The sequence below is a fragment of the Leguminivora glycinivorella genome, chromosome 21 (assembly GCF_023078275.1).
Source record: "Leguminivora glycinivorella isolate SPB_JAAS2020 chromosome 21, LegGlyc_1.1, whole genome shotgun sequence".
Classification (NCBI taxonomy): Eukaryota; Metazoa; Arthropoda; class Insecta; order Lepidoptera; family Tortricidae; genus Leguminivora; species Leguminivora glycinivorella.
This window is the reverse complement of record NC_062991.1, coordinates 10236957-10250645: the sequence shown is the minus strand read 5'-3', so window position 1 is coordinate 10250645 and position 13689 is coordinate 10236957. Positions and strand designations below refer to the sequence as shown.

Here is a 13689-nt window from a genome sequence, read left to right as displayed (position 1 = left end):
TTCTCCAGAGGCCGTGAGTTCAAGTCTCACCCAAGGCAGACATTTTCCACTTTTAAATTTATTCTAAGCCTAGTGGCATCGATTGCAGACGTTTCTGCTAATCAGAAGTTAAAATTGTTTTCAGATGTTTACACATTTATGTATTTAATCATTATGTAAATTATGTTTAACTTAAAATACGAATGTAATATCATCTCTAGTGTGAGTACCGGTGTGTGTGTGGATTGAGTGAGCACCTTCCGAAAATAAAAAAAAATATGCTGATCATTTAGTAAAAGTTCTAAAACAATTGTAAAACGAATCTCTGAATTTGTAAAAAGATAAATCAAAAGATACAGCCATTAACATGTGCTCACTCAGTTCTCACAAACTACCAACGAAAACAGTGAATATATTCATTTAACATATAATATTTATATACTAACATTTAGTAAAAAATAGGCCAACCTACCTCTATAAATATTAGCTCACCTAGTGACGTATTAAATTTTTTACAAATAGTTTCTTATGCTCACTCAATCCACACACTTTTGAAAAGCCGAATTTTGATGAAAAACATAAGATTTAGACCGCTATTATATGTGTATAGTTTAGTAAAAGTGAAATGGGAATTTGTAAAATACAAAACGAACCACTAACGTGTCAGGTTTTTTTATAATAAATTTTTGTAAGTGCTCACTCAGTCCACACGTTTTGAGAAAGTTTAAAATGTAAATATCTTACGATTTGTAGCACCTAAGACACTCGAAAGTACTTCAACACACTACAACTTTTTTTTCGTGAACAAGAGTAAATCTGGTCTTGGCATCTTTCACCAAAATATAGCCGGAATCCTGAACAAATGTGACGAAGTAGAAGTCGCGATTTCTGGCTTGGAAGACAAAGGAATTAATGTAGATGTCATTTGCCTTACAGAAACATTCATTACAAAGGGTGAAGAATCAAATCTTAATATTGCAGGCTACAGTCTTGTTGCAAATTTTTCTAGAGAGAATGCTCGAAGGGGGGGCACGAGTATTTTATGTAAAAACAGTATCAAATGTGAACAGTTAAACATGTTACAGGATTTAGGATGTGAAAAAACTTTTGAAATCTGTGGTGTTATTTTAAAATCAGTGAAAACAGTAATAATCTGCGTATATAGAACGCCCGATTCAGATTTTCAAGTATACCTGGATAAATTAGACTCAGCCTTTAGTCGATTAGAGGCCAAAAAGTACAAAATTATTATATGTGGGGACTTTAACGTCGATTTTTTGTCTAACTCTAATTGCAAAGAACAGTTATTTTCATTATTTTTGGAATATAAAATGGTTCCACACATAACAAATCCAACAAGACAACAAAAATGTATCGATAATATTGTAAGTAACATTGATAATGTTAAAGGTAAAACTCATAGTCTCTGTTTGTCTGACCACGACACGGCCCAAACAGTTGAAATCGAAATTGAGGGAAATCAGTGTCCTTTGACAGAGTCATGGTATATGTATAAGCGTGATCTAAGTGAAGAATGTAAACAAAAGTTTGTAAAATATGTTACAAGTTTAAGTTTCTCCGATGTATATAACGAACAGGATACTAATAGGTCATTTGATATTTTTCACGATTGGATTGTTTTGTTGTTTGAACAGTGTTTCCCAGTATATAAAATAAAACGATCTTACAAATGTGACAGAGCTTGGATGACAAAGAGATTAAAAATAAGTTGTAAAACTAAACGCACGCTAAGATATAAGTACTACTCTGACAAAACTGCCGAGAACAAAGTCTATTTCAATAAATACTCAAATATTTTAAGAAAATGTTTTAAGGGCTTACAAAAGAACTGGAACGATAAGTACATAAAAAGAGCTCAAAACAAGTGTAGAGCAACGTGGAATATTATTAATCGAAAAATAGGAAACAAAAAGTCAAATGAGAATATAGACGAAATATTAGTGTCTGATATTATATACAATGAGGGACCTGACATAGCTAATGCATTTAATGATTATTTTATCAATCTTACAAATAACACACATGATTGTAGTTCAATGACTACTGCAAAAAATAATCATATCTCGAATAACTTAAATAGTATTTTTATAGAACCTACAAGTCCACATGAAGTTTTTAAACAGATAATGTCGCTACGTAATACAAAAGCTGCAGGATATGACAATATCAATGCAGAGATGCTAAAATCGGTTGCAAATTATATAGCATTCCCTTTGTCTCACATAATCAATTTGTCTCTGGAACAAGGCATTTTTCCAAGGAAGCTAAAATTTTCTATAGTTAAGCCATTGCACAAAAAAGGTAATACCAATGACATGAATAATTACAGACCAGTAACATTAATACCAGTTATATCAAAAGTTTTTGAGAAGATTTTTTACTCGCGTATGTTGAAATTTTTAGAACAAAATAATATTTTAGCATCTGAACAACACGGATTTAGAAAAAATAAATCTACTTCTCTTGCTGCTTTCAATCTTATCAAAAGTGTTACAAGTAGTTTAAATAATAATAAGCCAGTAGTTGCTCTATTCCTTGACATGAGTAAAGCTTTTGACTTTGTGAGTCACAAAATATTACTAGATAAGATACACAAATATGGCATACGTGGACCAGCACATAACTGGATTCAGAGTTACTTGTCTGACCGTGTACAAGTTACAAAAATAGCTCAATTTAATGAAGCTTCGAAAACATTTGAGAATTATGTATCGTTAGCCAGACATAATAGAACAGGGGTGCCTCAGGGTAGTATAATGGGACCATTATTATTTCTCCTTTACATAAACGATTTGCCTCAAGCAATACGATTCCCGACTATTTTATTTGCTGACGATACCACTATATTAGTTGAGTGTAATGATCCTATGACATATGAACGAGATATAAATACTGCTTTAGCCGACGCTGTGGCGTGGTTAACTGTTAATAACTTAAAAATTAATATGGACAAAACAAATTATATTAAGTTTCGTACCAAGCAAAGCAAAGACAAAAAGTTAAACATAATGTATAATGAAAACTGTGTCAAACAAGTTAACACCACCATGTTCTTGGGTTTAAAGGTCGATGAAAACTGTGATTGGGAGGAACATATCAAGACAGTATGTTCGAAGGTGAATAGATTCAACTACGCGCTTAAGAAAATGAAACATATTTCATCACATGAAACTGCTCTGTTGGTATACCATAGTTACGTGTGTTCAGCGCTAAGATATGGATTAGTTTTATGGGGAAACTCACCAGACGCCCTTAAGGCCTTTATAGCCCAAAAAAGATGCATAAGAGCAATTTGGGGTCTTCACCCACTGGAATCTTGTAAGCCAATATTTTGCGAAAATAAAATTCTTACGCTCCCATGTATGTATCTCTTAGAGGCAGCTAAATTCGTGAGAAACAACATGGATTTATTTATTACAAGGAATAATGAGAATAAACGTACAATTACACATAAACCATTAAATTTACCTGTAGCAAAATTACAAATTTTTAAGAAAAACTCATATTATATGCTTAGCAAAATTTACAACCAGATACCTAAGGAAATTGAGAAATTGCCTACAAACATTTTCATAACTAAATTTAAGAAATGGTTACTTCATAAAGGTTTTTACTCAGTTAAAGAATTCCTTGAAAATTGAATGAAGATTAGAAAATGAATAATTTATTTTTTATATTATATATTACTCTAGATTTTAAATTTTTGACATTTTACTTTCGATTGCATTAATGAAAATAATTATTAGGTATTTTAATTTTATTTATGATCATGTTTTGGAATTGACTTTTTACTCCAATTGCTGTTTTTATGTATGATTTGCTATAGGTATAATATTTTAATTTACGTGATTATTCCGATATTGTATAAATATTACTCTAATTGGTGAACTGAAAAAATGACTTGTATATATAGATTAAGATCATCATTTGCATGTCACTTTGCGACGAGGTAGTTGATACTCACTTTTATGTAAAAATATGTAAACCTGCATGTACACTATCTTATGCAAATAAATGAATTATGAATTATTATGAATAAACATTTAGTAAAAATTTTTACTAAATATCCACCATCTAATATTTTATATTCGTTGTCTGGTTTTAAAGATATTCAGACATAACTTTTCTCATACAAATGTATCAAGTAGGGTGACTACACTATGTCGGCTCCTGATTTTCCCCACCTTCCCATTGTCATATTGAGATTGGGGAGTTTCGTTCGTTCAATTTTGATAATATTAAACTAATACCATATTAATTATCCATCTGCAAACTGTTTTTAGGTTATGTTCTTGGCATAGTGATGATGTGTATTGTGTAATTTTTATCGACGTCAGGATAATAACCATATCGACATGCATGCATTAAAAAGGACATGAATGATAATTGGTAAGAAACAAAGAATATAATACTTCACTAGTAAGAAACCAGAACCTGGTAATCTAATCGCGCTAACAGATGAGCGTTCCGGATTTGTAAGTGGGAGCGAGAAATAGTTATTCTTTTCTCGCTCCCACTTACAAATCCGGTGAACTATTATCAAAATTGAACGAAACTCCTCAATCTCAATATGACAATGGGAAGGTGGGAAAAATCAGGAGCCGACATAGTGTGGTCACCCTACTTGATACATTTGTATGAGAAAAGTTATGTCTGAATATCTTTAAAACCAGACAACGAATATAAAATATTAGATGGTGGATATTTAGTAAAAATTTTTACTAAATGTTGAAGTACTTTCGAGTGTCTTAGGTGCTACAAATCGTAAGATATTTACATTTTTAACTTTCTCAAAACGTGTGGACTGAGTGAGCACTTACAAAAATTTATTATAAAAAAACCTGACACGTTAGTGGTTCGTTTTGTATTTTACAAATTCCCATTTCACTTTTACTAAACTATACACATATAATAGCGGTCTAAATCTTATGTTTTTCATCAAAATTCGGCTTTTCAAAAGTGTGTGGATTGAGTGAGCATAAGAAACTATTTGTAAAAAAGTTAATACGTCACTAGGTGATCTAATATTTATAGAGGTAGGTTGGCCTATTTTTTACTAAATGTTAGTATATAAATATTATATGTTAAATGAATATATTCACTGTTTTCGTTGGTAGTTTGTGAGAACTGAGTGAGCACATGTTAATGGCTGTATCTTTTGATTTATCTTTTTACAAATTCAGAGATTCGTTTTACAATTGTTTTAGAACTTTTACTAAATGATCAGCATATTTTTTTTTATTTTCGGAAGGTGCTCACTCAATCCACACACACACTGAGTACCGTAGTCCGTATTGTACTCGTACCTACTTATAAAATTGTTACATATCGTTCTACTTTTATAATGTTGTTGAATCATTTTGCATAAGTAACATATTTTTCCGTGTCTGCTTTGTTTCTTTTCTCGCCCACAGCATTATTTCCTTATCTACGTATTCCTTTGTTTAAGTCTGATGTCTAAGGTTTATTCTTAATAATAGTGTTGTGTACTTCTGTATAATTCGTGTTTTCTTCTCTTATTTTCGGTTATATAAAATAGTCGAATAGGTATGCGAGTTTCTTCTTTCCTTTCATCCGACTGTATACGTTTTGTTCCTCCACTTTACAGCCACTTATTATATACTTCCACTGAATTATCGTCTCATTGTAAATTTTCAGTCGCTCTTATCAGTTTCTCACAACACACGAAATTTGCGTTTCTTATTTACTAACAGCAAAATCCTAACCAAATCTTAAATCATCATCGATGGATCTTATATCGTTGCAAAAAGGTTTGGTTTCATTAGTTTGAGCGACGACTTTCAAAGCGATTATATTATTTGTATAGTTTATCCAAATATGGCTGCTTGTTTCATTGTTATGTTTTTGGCTATTTTGTTGCCGCCTACGTGTGCGGATTTTCCTTTATCATAAAAACTGAAATCGTGCTCAAAATGGGGGTAACATGATAATCAAGATTAGACAAGTGGCCATTTTCTAGTTTTTTTCCATAACTCGTTAGGTCCACCTTAGACATTTTAGGTAATTGAATCAAGAATATTTCAAACATGCTAAAGAAACGCATGAGATAAATTTGAACCAATTTTTAGTCTTTTTTGGAGACTTGAGATCAAAGACATATATAACTCCGTATAGACAGATAAAGTCTAAGGAAAAAACGTACCTCAGTACCATACAGAAAAAGGTACGGTGGCCTAGATGGCATTACACCTTTGGCGTACACTCATCTAGATGGCGCTAATATTAATATTTGACATTTTAACACATATCAAGCTAAGAATATGGGCCAAATTGTCAAAACAATTGACAACATTTCATATTTTCGACTACTACTTTTTATTGTTTGGTTCGAAAGAACTGAATATTTAAAGATACACGTATTTTTTTATTTTTCCCAAAAACTGCTATTTTAATGCGAAATTCCCTTTTTATTACTACTTCGAACAGAAAGAGCGTAAGTTACAAACGTCAAGACACAGCTTCGTGACGTCACATGTGTTGTTTCATACACCTAAGAAAACGACAAAATCATTCCTAAAAAAAGTTTTAACAGTCAGCTTAAACAGTCCGAGACGTCTGACTGTCAAGTGTCACTGTCAACAAATATTGAATAACTACGAGCTATGGAATGTAGAAGTATAAGGAGAGAAATCTGTCAAAGTAGAACAGTCGAAAATGACGTGTCATACCCTTATGTACCTGCAATTGCAGCGCCACCTGGTTTTTTATACTTCTGCACTTACCTCTAATCTCCATACTACGAAATAAGTGTCACAGTCAAACTCAAAATCCCAACCGGAAGATTTTTTTGGTTATAGTGGCTCTGAATACCTCTAATCTCCATACTTTTACTAAAAATGAAAAATGTATTTTTGTGATCAAACTCAAGTGACATCCCAACCGGAAATTTTTTTTGTTATAGTGGCAGCTCTGAATAGTCTGAATTGACTATAATATTCACTTCCCCTTTAAACTATTTTTTTATTATACATATTAAAGTCTTAGAGGGAGAGAGAGAGAAATGAAAATAATGGTGAAAATTCAAAAATAGCGAAACATGGCGTAGACAGAGCATTATTGGCCTGTTGTTGTTGTGTATGTGCAATACCAAGATATTTTATATCGAAATGCTAGTTTTCGATTTAAGGACATTGAAAATTTTGAAACGTTGTCAACCTTTGATTTGCAAGAGCTTCTTCAAAATATACAGAATAAGTAAGTATATACATTTTCCCCTCACTAGCTCGGAAACACGTGTTTTGTCCTTTAATATCAGCGGGTAAAAACGCAGTTTATCCACTAGTGGTTAAAGTAATTTGACCTTGAATAAAGTCAAATTAACTGCTTTAAAATTGATAAAAGTAGGTGAATCTAGTAATAAAGATGATTTACCATCTGTGGAACTACTGGAAGCAGTGATAAACGCATTTTTTGCGTTGTAGTTTCCTCTCTATAGTGAGGGGAAAAATTTTGTGTTACACGCGGGTGCAAATATATTTTACTTCTCGTGTGTTGAAAAACGAGCCTATAGTTGAACCACGAGCGAAGCGACGAGAATAGAATCCTGAACCACCTGAATTCCACACTCGGCGTTAAAATACAACTTTGCCCCCTTGTATAACAAATAACTATTGAAGGCTTCAATAGTGGTAATTCTCATTCGCTTGAGGATCAGGAGAAAGCTTTTGGAGCAAACATATGCTGCACAAAGAAATGTCTTAGAAGCTGCGAGTACGTGTTACTGTCACATAGAGACAGTAAAATAAATTTAATATGGCGCCAATAGAAAAACAAAAACAATGCTAAGCAATTGACAGGCACAACAAGTTTAAGGAACACATTATGTATATTGATGCCAACAGTATGAATACTGGACCCGTTTAAGAATTATACTAAAACCCTCTTAACATAGCGGCTATTGATTTCAGGTACAATTTGGGTGGATTATTTAATTGGGCGGTTACAGAAGATGACCGGAATTCTTCGAAATATATTATAGTTGTAAGTACATCAAATATTTTTTATCTACTAAAAAGGAAGCCTTGCTGTTACTTATGTGGACGACAACATCCAGTTAAAATTCAAAACAATTGGTTTAGATTAATTTATAGACGATGATGGTGATTCCATCCAGCAAAAGAATACCTATTAATTTCTTCCTAAAATCTAGTCTCAGGATCAAAGTTCAAGTCTTCAGAACATTATTTTTCATTCCAGCTGGACCAAGGGGGTCTAAACCTGCCAACACGCGACTACTACCTAAACAAAAGCGCACACGCGAAAGTTCTAGAAGCTTACCTCCACTACATGACAAGAGTATGCGTCCTGCTAGGTGCGAACGAGACAAAAGCTAAAGAGCAAATGAGCAAGGTGATCGAATTCGAAACGGCGCTAGCTGGGATAACAACTCCCTCTGAGGATAGAAGGGATGAAGAGGGATTGTATAATCCGTTTACGTTGAAACAGTGGCAGAAGGAAGCGAATTTCTTGAACTGGACGGCGTTCTTCAATGACGCTTTTAGATTAGTTGGAAGAAGTGTAAGTATCAAAGTTATGAAGTTAGAGTCTTTGAGGGAAGAGAACAGTTGTGATTATAGGAGCCTTAACATTTCACGAAAAAGTTTTGTATTTATTTAATTTTTAATGGAGATAAAACGTAGACTCTTCTATGATACTTTATAATGTATACTGAGATTACGGAGTTCTGAGATGTGCAAATGGCGGGAATAAGATAAAAGTAACAAATATTTTAATGAACTTATTTTTACAACATGGTTCTATATTTTTTATCGCTTTCTCATTTCAGATATCCGAAAATGAAAGAATCGTCGTGTACGCGCCTGAATATTTCCGGAACCTGACTAAAGTAATAAAGAACTACACTAGATCAAAAGAAAAGAAAACGTAAGTAACCACGACCTAGTTGTATAAATATGTTTTATAATTACGCATACCATACACATTCAAGCAGTAATAAATTGACGGTCGCAGGAAGAGATAATTGTGTGGTTGATAAATACAAATTTCAGTTTGATGACACAGATTTTTTTTCCACTCATGTTTTGTTTCATATTATTTACACCTTGGTTTTTATTGTCATAGATGTCGAAGAATCACTGATTAATTAAAAATTTACTAGGTTTTGCTAGGATCAAAATGTTTGAAAATACAGGAGTAGCAATTGTAGCATGCTTTCCAAATGTTAGTCTAATTTGCCGATTAATGAATTGTGTCCTATGGTGTCTATTTGTAACATGTGAGTTATAGAAAAATCGTTCTCCCTAGGGAATAATGAAATTTCTTGTACCGTACTTAACCGTTTTACATCTATTTACATATTTTTTACATTGCGAGTGTGATGAAAAACATTGTGTGTAACTCGGGGAGTAATGAATATTACTCGAGCCTTTAAATCGCTCCGGCAAGCCGTCGCGATTTAACTTACTCTCGTTAGTAATATTCAACTTCCTCCCCTTGTTGCACAATGTACTATTTTCTACATAATTTGTCATTAATATGTATTCCCTCAGGATCTTAAAGAACTACCTCATCTGGCAAGTGTCTCGCTCGCTCTCGACCTACTTATCCAAATCCTTCCGAGATGCCACCAAAATTCTACGCAAGGCTTTGTATGGATCTGAGGGCACAGAAGAATCTTGGAGATATTGTGTTACAGACACTAATAATGCGCTTGGTAAGTTTCTTATATACTAGACAATAATCAGTGGCGGCTGGTGAAAATTTCTGCTATGCAACACTGAGCAAAAAGAAACCTACCTTAACATTACCTACTTTACTAGTATCTATTAATCAATTTTAGGCAAGCCGGTGGGAATCGGCTTGTATGGACCAGCCGCCACTGAGTAGACATTTTGTCGTTCTACCTATTTGGCAAAAACTTCTGATATAGACTACCATGATGCATGAGCGTTCTAACTAATGTGTGAAATGATGATGATAAATTAAACTCCTATATCATTTGTCGTGCCGCAAACTATCGCCAAACCAAGTTTGACTTTACGTTTTGTGGTTAAACCTCTAAGCGATCGCGTAAGGAAGTTCCTAAATCTATTTCAAACCAGGCAGGCAAGCATGGTCGCGCGATAAATGATAAAACATCAGGCCATCCCTATAGAACTTACGAATAGTGCGATATCCCGGACGGCCTGATGTTTTATCATTTATCGCGCGACCATATACTTGCCTGCCAGGACACAATCAACCTGTCATCCCTAAATTTGTCAAAAGTCAGGAATTAGCACATCTTTTTTCCCTTTTTTCCAGGATTCGCAGTAGGAGCCATGTTCGTTCGAGAAGTGTTCCACGGAGAAGCCAAGACGCAAGGAGAGTTCATGATAGACAACATTAGGAACGCGTTCAAGAACAATCTCAAGAACTTGGATTGGATGGACACGGAGACGATGAAGGCTGCAGAGACCAAAGCTGACGCTATCACAGATATGATAGGTATTTTACTGAAGTTGATTAAGGGCCGGTTGCATCAAACCGTCTGTCACCGTTAAATATTTTATTGTACGGGAAGTTCCATAGACATCTGCTGCGTGACGATGATGTGTCGGTCAAATGTGGTTTATGCAACTGGCCCTAAAGTAGCTTATAGAAGAGTTTGAGGGGACGTTAATGGTCGACAAATAAAGAACTCGATCAAGGATAACCTTAAGAACAGACAGGATAGACAAGGGAATCAGGAAGACTGTTGAGACGAAATCTGATGCGATTACTGACAGATAGGTATTGAAATAGAAGAAACTTGATTTATTCGTAAAACAAACACAGAAGAGATAACTCGTCATCATCCTCCTTGCGTTATCCCGACATTTTGCCACGGCTCATGGGAGCCTGGGGTCCGCTTTGAAAATAATCCCAAGATTTGGCGTAGGCAATGCAGGCACTAGTTTTTACGAAAGCTACTGCCATCTAACCTTCCAACCTGAAGGGTAAACTAGACCTTTTGGAATTAGTCCGGTTTCCTCACGATGTTTTCCTTCACCGAAAATCGACTCAAATGACGGAAGAGATAACTATACGATACAGAAAAACATCGGAAGGAGGAAGTGCCATCAAATGGTCTTTAAGTGCGTTTTCACATTATCCGATTCGATATAGGATGTAGGACCGATATCCCATATATTTAAGCCGCCATCTTTGATTTTTGCCTTTGAAATCCTTCCTACATCCGATATCGGATCGGATAGTATGAAAACGCACTGATAGTCACCCCGTCTCCTCATACCTAGATTAGATATCCCATCGTAACCGTAAAGACAACATTTTAATGCGACAAAGTCTCAGTTACATATTGTAGCAATTTGTGGGCAGTGGACATATTACTAGGCCTTATATGTCATTGCCAAGAAAATAATTTGCTTCCAGGTTTCCCGGACTACATCCTTCAGAAAGAGGAATTAGACAAACAATACGAAGAACTGACTATTCATCCCAACGAGTACTTCCAAAACAACATCGCGTTCAATCTGTTCAGCTTGAAAAACGACTTGAAGAAATTGGACCAGCCCGTCAATAGAACGAAATGGGGTAAGTGGATGAAGATAGGGTAGTGGAAGGCCTAAGAAAAGATGGATGGACTGTGTAAAAAATGATATGAGAGTGAAAGGTATTACGGAAATGGCGGCTGATAGAGAGGAATGGAAGAAGACCTACTGCGCTGTCCCCAAATAATGGGAAAAGGGCAAGTGAATGATGATGGGTAAGTGGAGGAAGGTGCTTCAATTTAAGACCAGTCTTAAGAACTACCAGTTAATCTGGGTGTTTGCATCTAAGATGCACTTTAAATGAAAGAGATTTTGCAAGGACTATAACGAGCGCCGTCTAAATGAGGGAGTTCACCATCATGTGACACCACTTTTAATAAGTTCAGAAGGGAAAAAAATATGCCATTTCTGAATCTAGCATCAGAATATTTCATGTTGGTTGGAAACCCTGCCCTTCAAATCTTCATGAAAAGATCATCTTAAAAGCACTAAGACTAACTTGTCTGGTATCCATGGGCGGCAGTAATGGCATCAGAATACCATCGGATGATCCGTATGCTTGTATCCCTCCTAGATAAAACAAAATGACACCTTTTTACCTGTTCAAAGGCTTACGCCTTTTCTGATTCCTCCAAAGACAGTCTTTTCAAATTACTAGGGACGATTTCTAACTTGTTTGTATTTCCAGGAATGACACCATCAACGGTAAACGCCTACTACACTCCAACCAAGAACCAAATAGTGTTCCCCGCCGGCATCCTGCAGCTACCTTTCTACGATGGTGACAACCCTAAGAGCGTCAACTACGGAGCTATGGGTGTTGTCATGGGGCATGAGTTGACACATGCGTTTGATGACCAGGGCAGAGAGTATGACAGGTTAGTATCCTGACTTTTTATGGTACCGAGAGCGTCAACCACGGAACTATGGGTGTTGTCATGGGGCATGAGTTGACACATGTATTTGATGACCAGGGCAGAGAGTATGACAGGTTAGTCTCCCACAATTGTCTATACGGCACACAACGGGAATCGTGATCTACAGAGATATGGGAGTCGATACATTATGCCTTTGATGACTAAAGTCGAGAGTATGCTGACAGCCCTAATACAACATCCTAACATGCTGAGAATTCCAAGAGCGTCAAATACGGAGCTATGGGAGTAGTCACGGGCCGTGAGTTGACACATTTGATGACCAGGGAAGGGAGTATGACAGGTTAGTATCCTGACTTTTTATGGTGACAATAAGAGCGACAACTGCAGAGCTATGGGAGTTGACACATCATACATTTCCTCACCAAGGAAAAAGGTAAATCACCTGCTATTCTATAATGACAACTCTGTCAACTATAAAGCTATGTGAGTTGTCTTGTCATACAAGTTTACACATGTCGCAATCATTATAACTTACTAGCTTTTGCCCGCAGCTTCGCTCTTGTTAGAAAGAACAAACTTCCGACCCCCTTTTTAGCGAAGTGGTGGGTTAGATAGAGACAATAAGTAGCCTATGTCACTCTCCATCCCTTCAACTATCTCCACTTAAAAAATCACGACAATTCGTCGCTCCGTTTTGCCGTGAAAGACGGACAAACAAACAGACACACTCACTTTCCCATGTATAATATTAGTATGGATATGCAACTGTTTCTCTACCATTAAGACCGTCAACAAGAGTGAGAGTGGTTGTTTTTTTAGAAATAAATAATATTTACAGATTTGGAAACTTGAACCAGTGGTGGAACAATGCCACCATAAACCGCTTTAAGAAGAGAGCGAAATGTATCCAGGAGCAGTACTCCAGTTATTCTATGGAGGGCCAGCATTTAAATGGGAAGCAGACCCTGGGTAAGTTTCCATCTATCATCATCATCATTAGCCTCAACCATCAACAATATGATGGATTAAGCAGCAGTCATCAAGGGAAGAGTTGGTGTTGCCGATGTAAATAACAAATTATGTACTTAAAATCAAACTTCGATAATAATAAAAAAAATAAAATAAAAATAGCCTTTATTATTGAAGTTTCATTTAACTACATTTTTTTTACTCATTTACATCGGCAACTCCAACTCGTCCTTTGACTTCGATAATAAAGGCTATTTTTATTTTATTTTATTTAAGCAGCATTTATAAAAGTGTGTCCCTATCGTAAATGTCTAGTAAGCCCATTGCAA

General features: G+C 35.3%; 1 protein-coding gene across 1 annotated transcript in view; it reads left to right on the top strand.

Moving 5' to 3' along the window:
- LOC125237327 (endothelin-converting enzyme homolog) overlaps positions 1-13689 on the top strand; it is a 47108-nt gene that overhangs the window by 31306 nt on the left and 2113 nt on the right. The window contains exons 5-13 of the mRNA XM_048144319.1: positions 7148-7215; positions 7929-8001; positions 8218-8538; positions 8807-8904; positions 9531-9694; positions 10285-10467; positions 11395-11556; positions 12202-12391; positions 13230-13360. Of these exons, the coding sequence (XP_048000276.1) occupies positions 7148-7215; positions 7929-8001; positions 8218-8538; positions 8807-8904; positions 9531-9694; positions 10285-10467; positions 11395-11556; positions 12202-12391; positions 13230-13360 (1390 nt within the window). The remainder of the gene's footprint in view (positions 1-7147; positions 7216-7928; positions 8002-8217; positions 8539-8806; positions 8905-9530; positions 9695-10284; positions 10468-11394; positions 11557-12201; positions 12392-13229; positions 13361-13689) is intronic.